Source organism: Lepidochelys olivacea (assembly GCF_965140295.1).
Source record: "Lepidochelys olivacea isolate rLepOli2 genome assembly, chromosome: 8".
NCBI lineage: Eukaryota > Metazoa > Chordata > Testudines > Cheloniidae > Lepidochelys > Lepidochelys olivacea.
The window spans coordinates 44,381,615-44,397,821 of record NC_140418.1 but is presented as its reverse complement, the minus strand read 5'-3'; the positions used below and the strand labels follow the sequence as shown (position 1 = coordinate 44,397,821).

The 16,207-nt window shown below is 46.2% G+C and overlaps 1 protein-coding gene across 5 annotated transcripts in view; it reads left to right on the top strand.

Moving 5' to 3' along the window:
- The first annotated feature begins 4,756 nt into the window (after positions 1 to 4,756).
- Positions 4,757 to 16,207, top strand: part of PACS2 (phosphofurin acidic cluster sorting protein 2) — a 180,179-nt gene continuing 168,728 nt past the window's right edge. For 4 of the 5 annotated variants that reach the window (XM_084637745.1, XM_084637744.1, XM_084637746.1 and 1 more), the window contains exon 1: positions 4,757 to 4,968. In XM_084637745.1, coding sequence (XP_084493871.1) covers positions 4,847 to 4,968 — 122 coding nt within the window. In that variant the 5' untranslated portion in view covers positions 4,757 to 4,846. Of the gene's footprint in view, positions 5,009 to 16,207 lie in introns of all 5 variants that reach the window. The other variant, XM_084637747.1, reaches the window with a different exon arrangement.

The following is a 16,207-nucleotide window of genomic DNA, read 5'->3' as shown; positions in this document are numbered from 1 at the left end:
AGTGGAACGCTGATTCTAGGCCCAGCAAACAAGCACAGACTGGTGGGACCGCATAGTGTTGCGGGTTTGGGATGATTCCCTGTGGTTGCGAAACTTTTGCATGCATAAGGCCACTTTCATGAAACCTTGTGAGTTGCTTTCCCCTGCCCTGAAGCACAGGAATACCAAGATGAGACCTGCCCTGACAGTTGAGAAGCAAGTGGCAATAGCCCTGTGGAAGCTTGCAATGCCTAACTGCTACCTGTCAGTCAGGAATCAAATCGGAGTGGGCAAATCTACTGTGGGGGCTGCTGTGATGCAAGTAGCCAAGGCAATCACTAACCTTTTGCTAACAAGGGTAGGTTTCATAGTAGCAGCCATGTTAGTCTGTATCCGCAAAAAGAAAAGGAGTACATATGGCACCTTAGAGACTAACAAATTGATTTGAGCATAAGCTTTCGTGAGCTACAGCTCACATCAGCGGATGCGTTCAGTGGAAAATACAGTGGGGAGATCTTTTATACACAGAGAACATGAAACAATGGGTGTTACTATACACACTGTAACAAGAGCGGTCAGGTAAGTTGAGCTATTACCAGCAGGAGAGGGGGAAAAAAAAATTTTTTTTGTAGTGATAATCAAGGTGGGCCATTTCCAGCAGTTGACAAGAATGTGTGAGGAACAGTAAGGGTGGAAAATAAACGGGGAAATAGTTTTACTTTGTGTAATGACACATCCACTCCCAGTCTTTATTCGAGCCTAATTTAATGGTGTCAAGTTTGCAAATTAATTCCAATTCAGCAGTCTCTCGGAGTCTGTTTTTGAGGTTTTATTGTTGAAGAATTGCCACTTTTAGGTCTGTAATCGAGTGACCAGAGAGATTGAAGTGTTCTCCAAGTGGTTTTTGAATGTTATAATTCTTGATCTCTGATTTGTGTCCATTTATTCTTTTACGTAGAGACTGTCCAGTTTGGCCAATGTACATGGCAGAGGGGTATTGCTGGCACATGATGGCATATATCACATTGGTAGATGCGCAGATGAACAAGCCCCTGATGGCATGGCTGATGTGATTAGGCCCTATGATGGTGTCCCCTGAATAGATATGTGGACACAGTTGGCAACAGGCTTTGTGCAAGGATAGGTTCCTGGTTTACTGTTTTTTTGTGTGGTTGCTAGGTGAGTATTTGCTTCAGGTTGGGGAACTGTCTGTAAGCAAGGACTGGCCTGTCTCCCAAAATCTGTGAGAGTGATGGGTCATCCTTCAGGATAGGTTCTAGATCCTTGATGATGCGTTGGAGAGGTTTTCGTTGCGGGCTGAAGGTGATGGTTAGTAGCGTTCTGTTATTTTCTTTGTTGGGCCTGTCCTATAGTAGGTAACTTCTGGGTACCCATCTCGCTCTGTCAATCAGTTTCCTCACTTCCCCAGGTGGGTATTGGAGTTGTAAGAGCGCTTGATAGAGATCTTGTAGGTGTTTTTCTCTGTCTGAGGGGTTGGAGCAAATGCAGTTGTATCGTAGAGCTTGGCTATAGACAGTGGGTCGTGTGGTTTGGTCTGGATGAAAGCTGGAGGCATGGAGGTAGGTATAGCGGTCAGTAGGTTTCCGATAATAGGGTGGTGTTTACGTGACCATTGCTTATTAGCACTATAGTGTCCAGGAAGTGGATCTCTTGTGTGGACTGGTCCAGGCTGAGGTTGATGGTGGGATGGAAATTGTTGAAATCATGGTGGAATTCCTCAAGGGCTTCTTTACCATGGGTCCAGATGATGAAGATGTCATCAATGTAGCACAAGTAGAGTTGGGGCATTAGGGGACGAGAGCTGAGGAAGCGTTGTTCTAAGTCAGCCACAAAAATGTTGGCATACTGTGGGGCCAAGCGGGTACCCATAGCAGTGCCGCTGATTTGAAGGTATACATTGTCCCCAAATGTGAAATAGTTATGGGTGAGGACATAATCAAAGGGGCTGAGAAAGGAGGTGCTGTAGTCATAATGAACAGGCCGGATTATGAACAGGAGGCTGCCAGGCAACTCTCCAACACCACATTCTAAAGGCCACTATCCTCTGATCCCACTGAGGAGTACCAAAAGAAAGAAACTACACCATCTGCTCAAGAAACTCCCTGCTACAGCATGGGAGCAAATCTACATGGACACACCCCCAGAGCCCCAACCAGGGATATTCTATCTGCTACCAAAGATCCCTAAACTTGGAAACCCTTGACGCCTCATCATCTCAGGCATCAGCACTCTTACAGCAGGATTATCTGGCTATTTGGACTCTCTCCTGAGACCCTACGCTACCAGCACTCCTAGCTATCTTCGAGACACCACCGACTTTCTGAGGAAACTACAATGCATTGGTGATCTTCCTGAAAACACCATCCTGGCAACCATGGATGTAGAAGCTCTTTATACCAAATATTTCATACAAGGATGGACTACAAGCTGTCAAGAACAGTATCCCTGATAAGGCCATGGGACATCTGGTGGCTGAGCTTTGTCCTCACCCACAACCATTTCAGATTTGGGGGCAACTTATACCTTCGAGTCAGTGGCACTGCTATGGGTACCCGCATGGCCCCACAGTATGCCAACATTTTTATGGCCGGCTTAGAACAACGCTTCCTCAGCTCTCATCCCCTAGCGCCCCTCCTCTACTTGTACTACATTGATGACATCATCATATGGACACATGGGAAGGAGGCCCTTGAAGAATTCCACTTGGATTTCAACAATTTCCACCCCACCATCAACCTCAGCCTAGACCAATCCACACAAGAGATCCACTTCCTGGACACTACAGTGCAAATAAGTGATGGTCACAAACACCACCTTATACCAGAAACCTACTGACCGCTACACTTACCTACATGCCTCCAGCTTCCATCGTAGTCACATCACATGGTCCATTGTCTACAGCCAAGCCCTAAGATACAATTAAATTTGCTCCAATCCCTCAGACAGAGACAAACACCTACAAGATCTTTATCAAGCATTCTTAAAACTGCAATACCCACCTGGGGAAGTGAGGAAACAGATTGACAGAGCGAGATGGGTATCGTTCACCTGCACATCTACTAATGTGATATATGCCATCATGTGCCAGCAGTGCCCCTCTGCCATGTACATTTGCCAAACCGGACAGTCCCTATGTAAAAGAATAAATGGACACAAATAGGACATCAGGAATGGCAACATACAAAAGCCAGTAGGAGAACACCTCAGTCTTCCTGGACATTCTATAACAGATTTGAAAGTAGCCATACTTGGACAAAAAAGCTTCAGAAACAGACTTCAAAGAGAAACTGCAGATCCAAAATTCATTTTCAAATTTAACACCATTAATTTGGGCTTCAATAGGGACTGGGAGTGGCTGGCTCATTACAAAAGCAGCTTTGCCTCTCCTGGAATTGACACCTCCTTCTCAATTATTGGGACTGGACTACATCTACCCTGATCGAATTGGCCCTGTCAGCATGGTTCTCCACTTCTGTGGTATCATAGAATCATAATAGTGGAATATCAGGGTTGGAAGGGACCTTAGAAGGTCATCTAGTCCAACCCCCTGCTCAAAGCAGGACCAATCCCCAATTTTTGCCCCAGATCCCTAAATGGCCCCCTCAAGGATTGAACTCACAACCCTGGGTTTAGCAGGCTCAAAGCATTGATCCATCCCTCTCCCTGTAACTCCCTTCTCTTCATGTGTCAGTATGTTTACATCTTTCAGAGTAGCAGCCGTGTTAGTCTGTTTTCGCAAAAAGAAAAGGGAGGACTTGTGGCACCTTAGAGACTAACACGTTTATTTGAGCATAAGCTTTTGTGAGCTACAGCTCACTTCATCCGTTGCATCCGAAAGCTTATGCTCAAATAAATTGGTTAGTCTCTAAAGTGCCACAAGTACTCCTTTTCTTTATATTTACATCTGCATCTGTAATTTTCACTCCATGCATTTGAAAAAGTGGGTTTTTTACCCACAGAAGCTTATGCCCAAATAAATCTGTAAGTCTTTAAGGTGCTACCGGACTCCTTGTTCTCTTTTCAGGTTCCTGTCCTCTGTATGTTCCTCCCACATCCCAGGCTCTTCCACACATTTACGAGTTCTTTCTCCCTATGGTTCCCCAGCCTTTCCCGAAACATCCTCGCATCTCTCCTGTCTTATTTTCCTCATGCAGGTTTGTTCTGCTTCCTTCTCTAAACTTCCACTCTCCAGGCTCCCCACGTCTCGCAGACTTTTGCCCTGCAGGCCCTTGTCCAAGCTCCTCCTCTCTTAGCCTTAAGATCCTCCCCTTCAACTCTCCAAATGCCTGCCTTTCCCCAGGCTCTTCCACTTTCCTTCTGCTGACTCCTAGGCTTCTTCTTCCTAAGCACCGCCCCGTGGACTTCTGTCTGTTTCTCTCTCCCCTTTCCCCAAACTCCTCCCTATCTGCAGGCTCTGAAGGGTGAAGACAAAGAGCCATTCTTTAAATAACAACTCGAGTACTCAAACAGGAAGCTTCTACCATTACTGAGCTCCCCGCTGCAACACAGCCTTATCTTCTCTGGTAAGGCTGGAAGACCCGGGACTCAATAACCCCTCCATACAGACCGGTCCCCTCTTCGCTCCGAGTCCTGTACCACCGCCCAGCCACTGCACCTTTTCTACCGGGGCTTGTACTCCAAGCTCCGCTCTCCCATAAGCCCCGCCCCTTATCTACCTAGGCCCCTCCCTTCTCCACGCTCCTCCCTCACGCCGCGCTCTGGCCCCGCCCCCTCCATGTGACCCTGGCCGGCCGCGGTAGGCGCGGCGTAGTGACCGGTCGGGGGGTGCGTTCGTCTCGCTGCAGGCGGCTGCCGGCTCCGCTGCGGGAGCGAGGCGGCTGTGGCGATGGCGGCGGAGCGGGGCCGCCTGAGCTTCCCGGGCGGCGCCGGGGTGCTGAGCCGCCCGGTGCCCATGAACCTATTCGCCACCTGGGAGATCGACGGTTCCAGCCCCAGCTGCGTCCCCAGGTTAGCCCCGGGCCGAGCCGCCGCCCCCCTCCGCTCCCGGGTAGGCCTGCACCGGGGCAGCCCCTGCCGCGGGCTGCCTGCAACCCCCATGGCGGTCCGGGCCCCGTCCCTGCCCCCAGGCCAGGCCGAGCCTGCGGGCTCCCCGCCCACAGCGGGCCAGGCGGGGCAGCCCCCCGCACCCCGTGCCCCCGGTTCCTCCTCCCCGCGGAGCCCCCTTCCCTTCCAGCTCTGGGCCGGGGGGAGGGGGGGTCCGCAGGACCCGTGAGAGCCCTGGGTGTGCTCCTGACGGGTCCCCCGTGTTGGTCCTGGCTGCCCTGCCCCGGGAGGCTGCCCCGGCGTGGGGGGGACCTGCCCCGGACCCCCTGCTAGGCGGGGAGAGCCTGGCTGTGTTCAGGGCGCGGGGCCCAGCTCAGGGCTCGGATTCAGCTCCGGATGTGCCGTTAGTTAGCACTGAGGTGGGGACCGCTCCTGCAGGCAGGCAGTGCCCCCCGCTCCTCCGCAGCCGTGCTTGTTCCCTCACAGACCGCTCAGCCCTGGGGCTGCTCTGGGGCATGTCCGCCTCTATGCACCTGTCCTGCCCCACCTCTGTACCCAGATGGGCAGCCTAAGCCCCAGCTGTGTTCCCTAGATGCGTGCCTGTGAGGTCTGTACCTGGAAGGGGTGGGGAGGAGGGAGCATGGGGTTAGGGTTGTGTGTCTGGAGGGACTGGGTGAGTGCCTTGTGGGTGGACTGGAAAGGGCACTTATTGTTGGTTGGGTGGTAAGGCATGTGAATTGACATGAATGGGCAGGGGAGGCTTGGTTTAGCTGGTGACATCCTGGCTTTCGGGACTGCATCTGTTGATTAGCTTCTGTTTGCAAATTCCTTAATTTTTAATAGTACTTACTAGCATCTTCCCGTTCGTTACTTGTTATTTATTTGTGTGGGTATTAGTTGTTCAAAAATGAACTGGCATGAGAACACCTTAAGCTGTGTGAAATGGGGCTTTGTGGTGGGTGGGATGATGGAAAAAGCGTGTGGGTGGGAGTTTAGCTGGGCAGCAGTGCACCTTACTTGCATTGTCACACTGGTCCCATTGTTTAGCCCTGACATCTCCCTCATGCTCCCCCAGCCCAGATAAACTTCTGTTGTCAGGGTTTTTATGATCATAACAGAAGAAAAAACATAAAAGCAAGCTTCCTAAATTAATATCAAGTCATGTTTTCTTGTTTCTAGAGACAAATCCTCAGCCTGGCTTTTTATGATAAAAATGACACAAACTGGATGTGAACAATGGGCAGACAGGTTGATGGATGGAATGCTGTGAACTAGGCATTCAGGGAACTTTGGCAGGCAGCAGCACTGGGAGGAGAGTCACTGGGGAACCTCCACTGCTGAGCCATGCTCCCTAGACTCATGTCATTGTCTGTGTTCCCTTATCCCAGTACTCCAGAGATGTCTGTGTTCAACCCCAGGCTTCAACGGTCCATGAGAATAGGAATGCGACCACAGGTAAACTACAGGGTCTAAAGAAAAGGAGTACTTGTGGCACCTTAGAGACGAACAAATTTATTTGAGCATAAGCTTTCGTGAGCTACAGCTCACTTCATCGGGTTTAAGGGACTTCAGGACATGAGGGGCATAGAATCTGGAGGTTGCCTGCTTTTCATTTTCACTGCTGTTCACTCAATAAAAAGATCTCTGGCTCCGTGTGCAGAGTAAACAGGTGTCCCAACTTCGTTTGGTGCTCCCCACCTTGGGGTAGATTAGCAGATAGTTGCTGCTCCCTTTACTCTTTACCCATTAGTACTCAATTAGATTGAGCAGAGAATATTGGGTTGGTGGGCTGCTGCCCTGTACATGTGAGCTGCTCTCACAGCCATTTTCACCAGAGGCCAAATTGTGAGCATGGTGAGCTTTCAAGTAATGGCCTGCTGCTTTACTTTAAGAGGGGCAGAATGTTTGCAGCTTTCCCTATTAACTCTGACCCCTTCTTTTGCCCCTTGTATGCCCTCTTCCTGAAATGAGTCTGCCACACTAGTTGAGAAATGCACAAGCTTTTAATCAGTATCTTGTAACAGTTTTGTCTGAATATGTTATACCAGATGTCTAGGCTTCTGGTAATCGGGCTGAAAGTGCATTTCCATTCTAACAAGCTCTTTTCACTTGCTCATAACTCTCCAAACTTTCTGGGCTGATATTTCCATGCTTGGTATCTGCCCAAAGGGGAGTATATTTGAATGTTTGAGGAAGATCCCTTTATTTGTCGTCTTGTTTGTGTAGGAAAAAATATTCTCTCCTTTTTTTTTTTTTCTCAGCAGGGTCACACCAAAAACGACGGGGTTTTGGCAGGTGACAGTGACAAGAGTTCTTGAAGTGCTACTGTCTTTGCTTGGTTTAGGGGGAAACAAATGAATATAGGAGTGAAATCACCAAGTATGCCCAGTAATCTAACATTTTAGCAGACACCCCAACAAGCTCTGTATTTATTGTGACTTTAAAGTAGCCTGAGAAGACTCAAGGTGTGTTGTCAGGTTTCTAGTGTGACAGTTTGCATGAGTGTGATCATCACTTTTTCAGTTAAACACACACACACAACAAAATCCTTCAAATCCCTACTTTAGCATCAGGAACAGGAGGAGATTGTTGGGAACTGGGAGAAATTGTAGTTCCCACAATTATAAGAGACCTCCACAATTCTGGCTACATTCTGCAAATTAAACTCTGAAAAGTTTTCTCTTGCTGCAATCATCCAATCTATTTATGTACATGATGATTCTGCTTTTATAACTCAGCCTTGTTAAAAAAAAAAAAAAAAAACAACAACAAAACCTAAGTACCTCAAGGAGGTGTGTATTTCAAATGGTGACTGGGATTAGTTGGAGGCTAACATCACTAGAGACCATTTTTATTTCTAAAAACCCAAACAAATAAAATACAAAGTGAGGGCTGGGAGGAAGGCTGAATTTGGCTGGGTGGAGGTTGGTAATGGCTGGGGGACTGATGGAGATGGCTGCAGAAAGCTGGGCATAAGAAAACTTGAATTTGTGTGTGTGGAACTGGGGTTTGAGGGAAGCTGGGTTATGGGAGTGTCTGGGGATATCTGGGAAGGAAACTGGATTTGTGAGAGTCTGGGGATAGAAGCCATAGGGCACATTGTGAAACCCAGTGGGTGTCTAAGGACTGGGGGCAACTGAGACCTATTTGGTGGTTGGTGCTGGGTATGGGAGTCTGGTCGGTTCCACCCTGCCTCCTCCCTGTGGTTGCTGTCACTGCCTGCTCCTCATGGTGCTGTTTCCAGGTCCAGCAGGGGGAGCAGCAGACAGAAGCTGCTTGGCTGCATGCTTCCCCCCCAGGTGCCACAGCGGCGTCTGGTGGCCGAACCATAATTGTCAGATGTTGCTGCAGCCCATTTGGATGCAGAATATTCAGTCTGGGCCGTGGGAATGCGTGTCACCCTGCAGGTGTGAATTTTGTGAGAGACGTATGACACTTGGCAGGTCTGCAAAACGCAGTAGACTAATAAAAACACTGAGTGCACAGCCAAAACTAAGTCAGAAGATTGAAAAGTTGAGGTTCCTACAGAAACATTAGTTTGGTGTCAGTGCATCTGTATTTTATGCTGCACATTTTAGAACAAACAATAATATGCTACACAGTTAATCAGAAATAAAAAATATTCCGTGTGTGTGTGTGTGTGTATATATATATATATATATATAAATGCTGCTGTGTTAAGTTGTTCAGTGAACCATTATTAGCCTTTCCTGGCTGTTTTAACTCTACCTGTTAACATTACATCAGACTACTGTTTTGCATTTCATTGTATGTGGTGCAGTGCTACATAAGAACACAAAGGTGTCTGTGATTGGAGAGGGCAAGATATTAAAAAAAGGAGTGCTAAAGTTACTTTCCTAAGACTATATTTAAGTTCAGGCACTCATCTTTGAAACTTTTGACCATGAATATTGCAAGTATCACCTCCTGGGATGCAGGAATGTCCTTGAGACATGCTATAATCAAAAGGTGACATTAGAAGACACAGTATACTCTATGAGAATGAGAGCTCCCTCTTCAAGCAGACATCTGTGAATACATGGAGGAGAGTGGAGAGGAAAATGGGCTTGGTGTTTTCCTTTGGATTTTCATTGGCTGCAATTTCTCTTCTGTGCGCCTGTTGACTTTTAAGACTCTTCAAACTCCACTGCTTTGAACTCAGTAAAAAGGCAGAGAATGGGTGGAATATGCAGAAGGATCATGCTTTGGGAGGGAACATTTCCTTCCCTTTTAAAAAGTTTAGGTTAGTGTAGATAAATCTCTAGAGACATTTGTTTCCATTTCAGAGACATTCCTACCCTGTTGGCATACAGCAATAGAGGGGAGCAGTGATTGGACCAGCAAGTGCTTGCTTTATTGGAATACATAATTGGGGCTAAGTGCCTGCAGTTATTTTTTTTCTCAACACACACACGCACTGGGGAATGTGACATATTTTGGAATGCTTTTGTGGACAAGAGCTTGCCAATAAAGGAAATAAAAGGCAACGGTCTCATTCAGTGAATTGCCCTGTGTAGCTGGTATGAAGCCTTGAGTGTTGTGGGTGGACTGGTACACTGAGAGTTGATTGACTGGAATGCTTTGCTCATTTTGTCCAGTTGATCGCTGATTAGCAGACTTTGTGGTGGATAATATATGCAATATCACTCTTCACAAGGACGAGAGGAAGATCTCCTTTTAGTTTTGATTTACTGGAAGTCCAGCCAGTTCATGTGGACTTACTAAAACTTGAAGGGCTAAGTATCTAGTTGCTTTATGGGGAGAAATGTTCTCAGAAGCCATATTTAGTTTGTGAAAAAGAGTGGCAAAGAACCATAGTTTTCTTCAGTGACACATAGCTCAGTTATCAGAGTAACAGCCGTGTCAGTCTGTATTCGCAAAAAGAAAAGGAGTACTTGTGGCACCTTAGAGACTAACCAATTTATTTGAGCATAAGCTTTCGTGAGCTACAGCTCACTTCCTCAGATGCATATCGTGGAAACTGCAGCAGGCTTTATATATACACAGAGAATATGAAACAATACCTCCTCCCACCCCACTGTCCTGCTGGTAATAGCTTATCTAAAGTGATCATCAGGTGGGCCATTTCCAGCACAAATCCAGGTTTTCTCACCCTCCACCCCCCCACACAAATTCACTCTCCTGCTCAGTTAAATCTTTGTGTCCCCTGTGCTTGATTCTTTGTACATTAGGTGGAAGGGAGTGTGGTTTCTCTTTGAAAGAGAGGGATCAGCTTCTTTGTGTAACAAATGATTTGATGTGCTTGTTCTTCTGTTGATCTCAGCTGTTTTTTTTTTTAAAAGTACTTTGTGGACAGTTGTTGCTGTATGTATAAAAGTACTTCTGTGGTATTAGCGACCATAATACCTCAGTCATGCAGAGCAGGCTGTTGATATCACTCCATCAAAACCATATGCTGCAGCTATGTTAAAACTATGTAGCCTTTCTGGATTTTAGCCCTCTGGCTTCCTACCCATCTGATAGTGACAGACACAGCTTTCCTTTATGTATATAATAGCTTTCTTGGGCCTGATATTTAGAGGAATTGGGTATGTGTAGCACCCATTGCCTTAAATTGGAGTTGTGGGTAATCGGCTTCTCAGAAAATCAAGTTCCTTGTTTCAGTCATTGCAATCACATCACTGGTGTTATCTTATCAACAAAGAGTCTTGACAAGTATATTTCAGAGGGAAGAAGCTGTCTACCTGTTTCTTCCCTACTAGTCTCACTCTTGTGCAGTGAACTGCTGTTTTTAGAGGAAGGATATATTGCATAACATTTCCTCTAAAACTTTTAAAAAATGATTTTGAGAAAAGAAACTAGAGTTGTATGTTTCTCGAATTATGCTGCTGGTTCAAGAGGCAGCATGGTCAAGTTGTCTGAAGACAGAATTTGCAACTGTAAAATCCCAACTTCTCATTCAGAGTTTGCCACTGACTTGTATGATTTTAGTTAACTGCTCCTGCCTCAGTTTCCCCAATCTGAAAAATGGAGATTCATTTGTTACCGTTTGCAAACTGCTTTGAAGGTGGAAAGTGCTGTGTAAGTTGGCTATTCTACTATGGTGAATGCGACAACCTCCCCATTTTGAGAGAACATTTTGAGTTCTCTCACTGGGAGATTGAGGGGGATGGCTGGGGAAGTGGAGGAGGTGGTCTCAAGACTGTAAGAGACTGTCTTGCTAAGTGATCTCCAGAATAAAAAATGTGGTTGGATTAATATTTTCATCCATGACAGGGTTTGCATTAGGCTATTGATCTGTTTCCAGGATGTTTGAAAGCACTCAAACTTGGTCTCGCACATACATCTTATTGGGGTAAGTTTGTTTCCTCATACATCACTGGGAGAAATCAAGGAAGCAAACTGAATAGAGCTCAGAAGAAGTTAGTGTTATAAATAAGCTGAGATTTCTTTGTTCATCAGTGTAGTGTATGAGCACTTCAGTGTTAACTTTCCTTCAACACACATAAGAGGTAGTGAAATATTATCTCCATTTTGCAGATAAAGATCTGAGGGACAGAGAGGGGAAAGTGACTTGCTTTAGGTCATCCAGGAAGCTTTTGGTGAAGGTGGGAATAGAACTGAGTTAGCCCAGTGCCTTAAGTCAAAGACCAACCTTCAGCTGATCATGGGTCACTGGGGTGAAGGAAAGCAAAAACTTGACAGTTAGGAAGAAAGATCAGAGGGAAAATATGGAGCGTCTCAACCTAGTCACTCCACATATAGTCTGTGCTTGAAGAGGAACTGTAGCCCAACAAATGAGCAAGAAGCAAATGCTGAAAACTTTTCAGAGTGCCATTATGTTCCTCTGTAAACCCTGGTCTGTATTTTCTAAACGCATCTCATAGTTTGCCTTTGCATGGGAAGTTGGCCTGTTAGTCTGCTTATTTGCGTCATGTCTTGGCAGCTCTTCTAATTCCTATGGGCCAAATTCTGCCACTCTTATGACTGACCTTCTTGGGAGGGTAGTTACTATGGAATTAATGATCATCTGCCAAATAATGCTGCATTGCCAGGCCCGCTGTTATCCTCAGTCTTTCTCTTAGCTTTAGTGAAAATCCTGGACTGAAGAATTCCTCTGGGCCTCTAACAAATCTTCCATTTTTTTTAATGAAGCTGGGATCAGAAGAAAAAGAGGGAGTGGAGAATTGGAGGCGAATTTGACTATTGGGAGACCAGCAAGCTTGGATAGTGGTCATGTTAGTTTACTTCCCCGTGTTTTCTCTCTCCCTGAAAGCTACTGTAATTGTTATCCAGTCTTTACTGTCTTCTCCGTCTTTCAGTATAACATGCATTGCTGTTGTCATTTGGCTGATAAATGCCATTTCTCAAGCAGTGGTGTGGGATTTTTAGTCCAAATGGATCTTAATGCAGACAATAAGTGGCTGAAATCTAATTGAAAGTGATAACATGAAGCTCATCTTGTAGTGAGGTTTAATTGGATTACAGTAATATACAGTAATTGTGTGGAGACTCACAGGGCATGGAGCCAGTTTCACCATGAGAGAATGGAACCTCACTAGTTGCTAGCTTGTTTATTGAAAATTGGGTAGTCACCGAGAGAATTGGCTGATAGGTAAATAAACAAGTGTTTGGAAATGAAGGTACGCGTAACCATAGATTCATAGATACTAAGGTCAGAAGAGACCATTATGATCATCTAGTCCGACCTCCTGCACAACGCAGGCCACAGAATCTCACCCACCCACTTCTGCGAAAAACCTCTCACCTATGTCTGAGCTACTGAAGTCCTCAAATCGTGGTTTAAAGACTTCAAGGAGCAGAGAATCCTCCAGCAAGTGACCCGTGCCCCATGCTACAGAGAAAGGTGAAAAACCTCCAGGGCCTCTTCCAATCTGCCCTGGAGGAAAATTCCTTCCCGACCCCAAATATGGCGATCAGCTAAACTCTGAGCATATGGGCAAGATTCACCAGCCAGATACTACAGAAAATTCTTTCCTGGGTAACTCAGATCCCACCCCGTCTAACATCCTATCACAGGCCATTAGGCCTATTTACCATGAATATTTAAAGATCAGTTAATTACCAAAATCATGTTGTTCTATCATACCATCTCGTCCATAAATTTGAGTTTAATCTTAAAGCCAGGTAGATCTTTTGCCCCCCACTGCTTCCCTTGGAAGGCTATTCCAAAACTTCACTCCTCTGATGGTTAGAAACCTTCGTCTAATTTCAAGTCTAAAATTTCCAGTGACCAGTTTATATCCATTTGTTCTTGTGTCCACATTGGTACTGAGCTTAAATAATTCCTCTCCCTCTTTGGTATTTATCCCTCTGATGTATTTATAGAGAGCAATCATATCTCCCCTCAACCTTCTTTTAGTTAGGCTAAACAAGCCAAGCTCCTTGAGTCTCCTTTCATAAGACAGATTTTCCATTCCTTGGATCATCCTAGTAGCCCTTCTCTGTACCTGTTGCAGTTTGAATTCATCCTTCTTAAACATGGGAGACCAGAACTGCACACAGTATTCCAGGTGAGGTCTCACCAGTGCCTTGTATAACGGTACTAAAACCTCCTTATCTCTACTGGAAATACCTCGCCTGATGCATCCCAAGATTTCATTGGCTTTTTTCACAGCCATATCACATTGCCTTTCATGAGCTGGAAGCGGTGAGTCAGGATCTCCATCTCACCCAACTATTTCAGCCTTTCTTTGAAAAACTACCTAGCAAACTCATAGCAGCTCATTCCACACAGTTGAGTGTCTTATCTAGATCAGAACCATGCCGTGGTAGCTGTGCGGTGACTGGCTGGGCTGCTCATTCTTTCTCTTACCCAATTGTTGCCAGTCAGAATTCCAGGCTTTAAATGCTTTCTGCTTGCAGGACAGATGTCTGTTTCAGATCAGCAAGTCCAAAGCTTTTTACATCTTTGTGCCATATATTTGACTGGGAACGATACCACTTGTGCAGCCTTTTCTCCAGGGGTTTGGTGGGACGAAGACATTGCTCCATCTGTTCCTCCTTGAGGCATTAAATGTCAGTGCAACTATTGTGGGACAAACACAGACTGGCTTATTTCAGCTCCTTTGGTGCAAAAATGGGGAGAGAAGCATGCAGTATAATGGGGTGATAGCACAGATATAGTTATTTTTATGACCATAGTGCAGGGGTGGCCAACCTGAGCCTGAGAGAGAGCCAGAATTTACCAATGTACATTGCCAAAAAGCCACAGTGATATGTTTGCAGCCACGCCCCTCCCCCCAATGAGCTCCCAGCGCCTCCTGCCCACCGGCAGCCCCGCTGATCAACACCTCCCCCTCCCTCCCCACCCCTCCCAATTAGCTGTTTTGTGGCATGCAGGAGTCTGCTGGGGGCGGGGAGGAGGAGCGAAGGCATGGCAGACTCAGGGGAGGAGGCGGGGGCTATGGCAGAGCCATGGGTTGGGCAGTGAGCATCCCCTGGCACATTGGAAAGTTGGTGCCTGTAGCTCCAGCCCCAGAGTTGGGACCTATACAAGGAGCTGCATATTAACTTCTGAAGAGCCACATGTGGCTCCGGAGCCACCGGTTGGCCACCCCTGCCGTAGCGTCTAGGAGCCCTAGTCTCAGATCAGGATTCCATGATGCTAGGTTCTGTACAGACACAGAACAAGAAAAAAGAACAGGAGTACTTGTGGCATCTTCGAGACTAACAAATTTATTAGAGCATAAGCTTTCGTGGGCTACAGCTCACTTCATCGGATGCACAGAATGGAACATATAGTAAGATACATACATACAGATAAGTTGGAAGTTACCATACAAACTGTGAGAGGCTTATATATTTATTCAAGTGACACCATCATAGGACCTAATCACATTAGCCACACCATCGGGGGCTCGTTCACCTGCACATCTACCAATGTGATATATGCCATCATGTGCCAGCAATGCCCCTCTGCCATGTACATTGGCCAAACGGGACAGTCTCTATGCAAAAGAATAAATGGACACAAATCTGACATCAGGAATCATAACATTCAAAAACTGGTAGAACACTTCAGCCTCTCTGGCCACTCAGTAAAAGATTTAAGGGTGGCAATTTTGCAACAGAAAAGCTTCAAAAACAGACTCCAAGGAGAAACTGCTGAGCATGAATTAATATGCAAACTAGATACCATTAACTTGGGTTTGAATAGAGACTGGCAGTGGCTGGTTCATTACACATATTGAATCTATTTCCTTAAGTTAAAAGAAAAGGAGTACTTGTGGCACCTTAGAGACTAACCAATTTATTTGAGCATGAGCTTTCGTGAGCTACAGCTCACTCCATCGGATGCATACCGTGGAAACTGCAGAAGACATTATATACACACAGAGACCATGAAACAATACCTCCTCCCACCCCACTGTCCTGCTGGTAATAGCTTATCTAAAGTGATCATCAAGTTGGGCCATTTGTTTCCACGGTATGCATCCGATGAAGTGAGCTGTAGCTCACGAAAGCTCATGCTCAAATAAATTGGTTAGTCTCTAAGGTGCCACAAGTACTCCTTTTCTTTTTGCCCTTCGCTGCACTCTCTCCAATTTTTCCACTTCCTTCTTGTAGTGTGGGGCCCAAAACTGGACACAGTACTCCAGATGAGGCCTCACCAATGTTGAATAGAGGGGAACGATCACGTCCCTCGATCTGCTGACAATGCCCCTACTTATACATCCCAAAATGCCATTGGCCTTCTTGGCAACAAGGGTACACTGTTGACTCATATCCAGCTTCTCGTCCACTGTGGCCCCTAGGTCCTTTTCTGCAGAACTGCTGCCTAGCCATTTGGTCCCTAGTCTGTAGCAGCGCATGGGATTCTTCCATCCTAAGTGCAGGACTCTGCACTTGTCCTTGTTGAACCTCATCAGATCTCTTTTGGCCCAATCCCCTAATTTGTCTAGGTCCCTCTGTATCCTATCCCTACCCTCCAGTGTATTTACCTCTCCTCCCAGTTTAGTGTCATCTGCACACTTGCTGAGGCTGCAATCCACACCATCCTCCAGATCATTTATGAAGATATTGAACAAAATTGGCCCGAGGACTGACCCTTGGGGCACTCCACTTGATCCTGGCTGCCAGCTGGACATGAAGCCATTGATTACTACCTGTTGAGCCTGACAATCTAGTCAACTTTCTCTCCACCTTATAGTCCATTCATCCAGCCCATTCTTCTTTAACTTGCTGGCAAGAATACTGTGGAAGACAGTGTCTAAGCTTT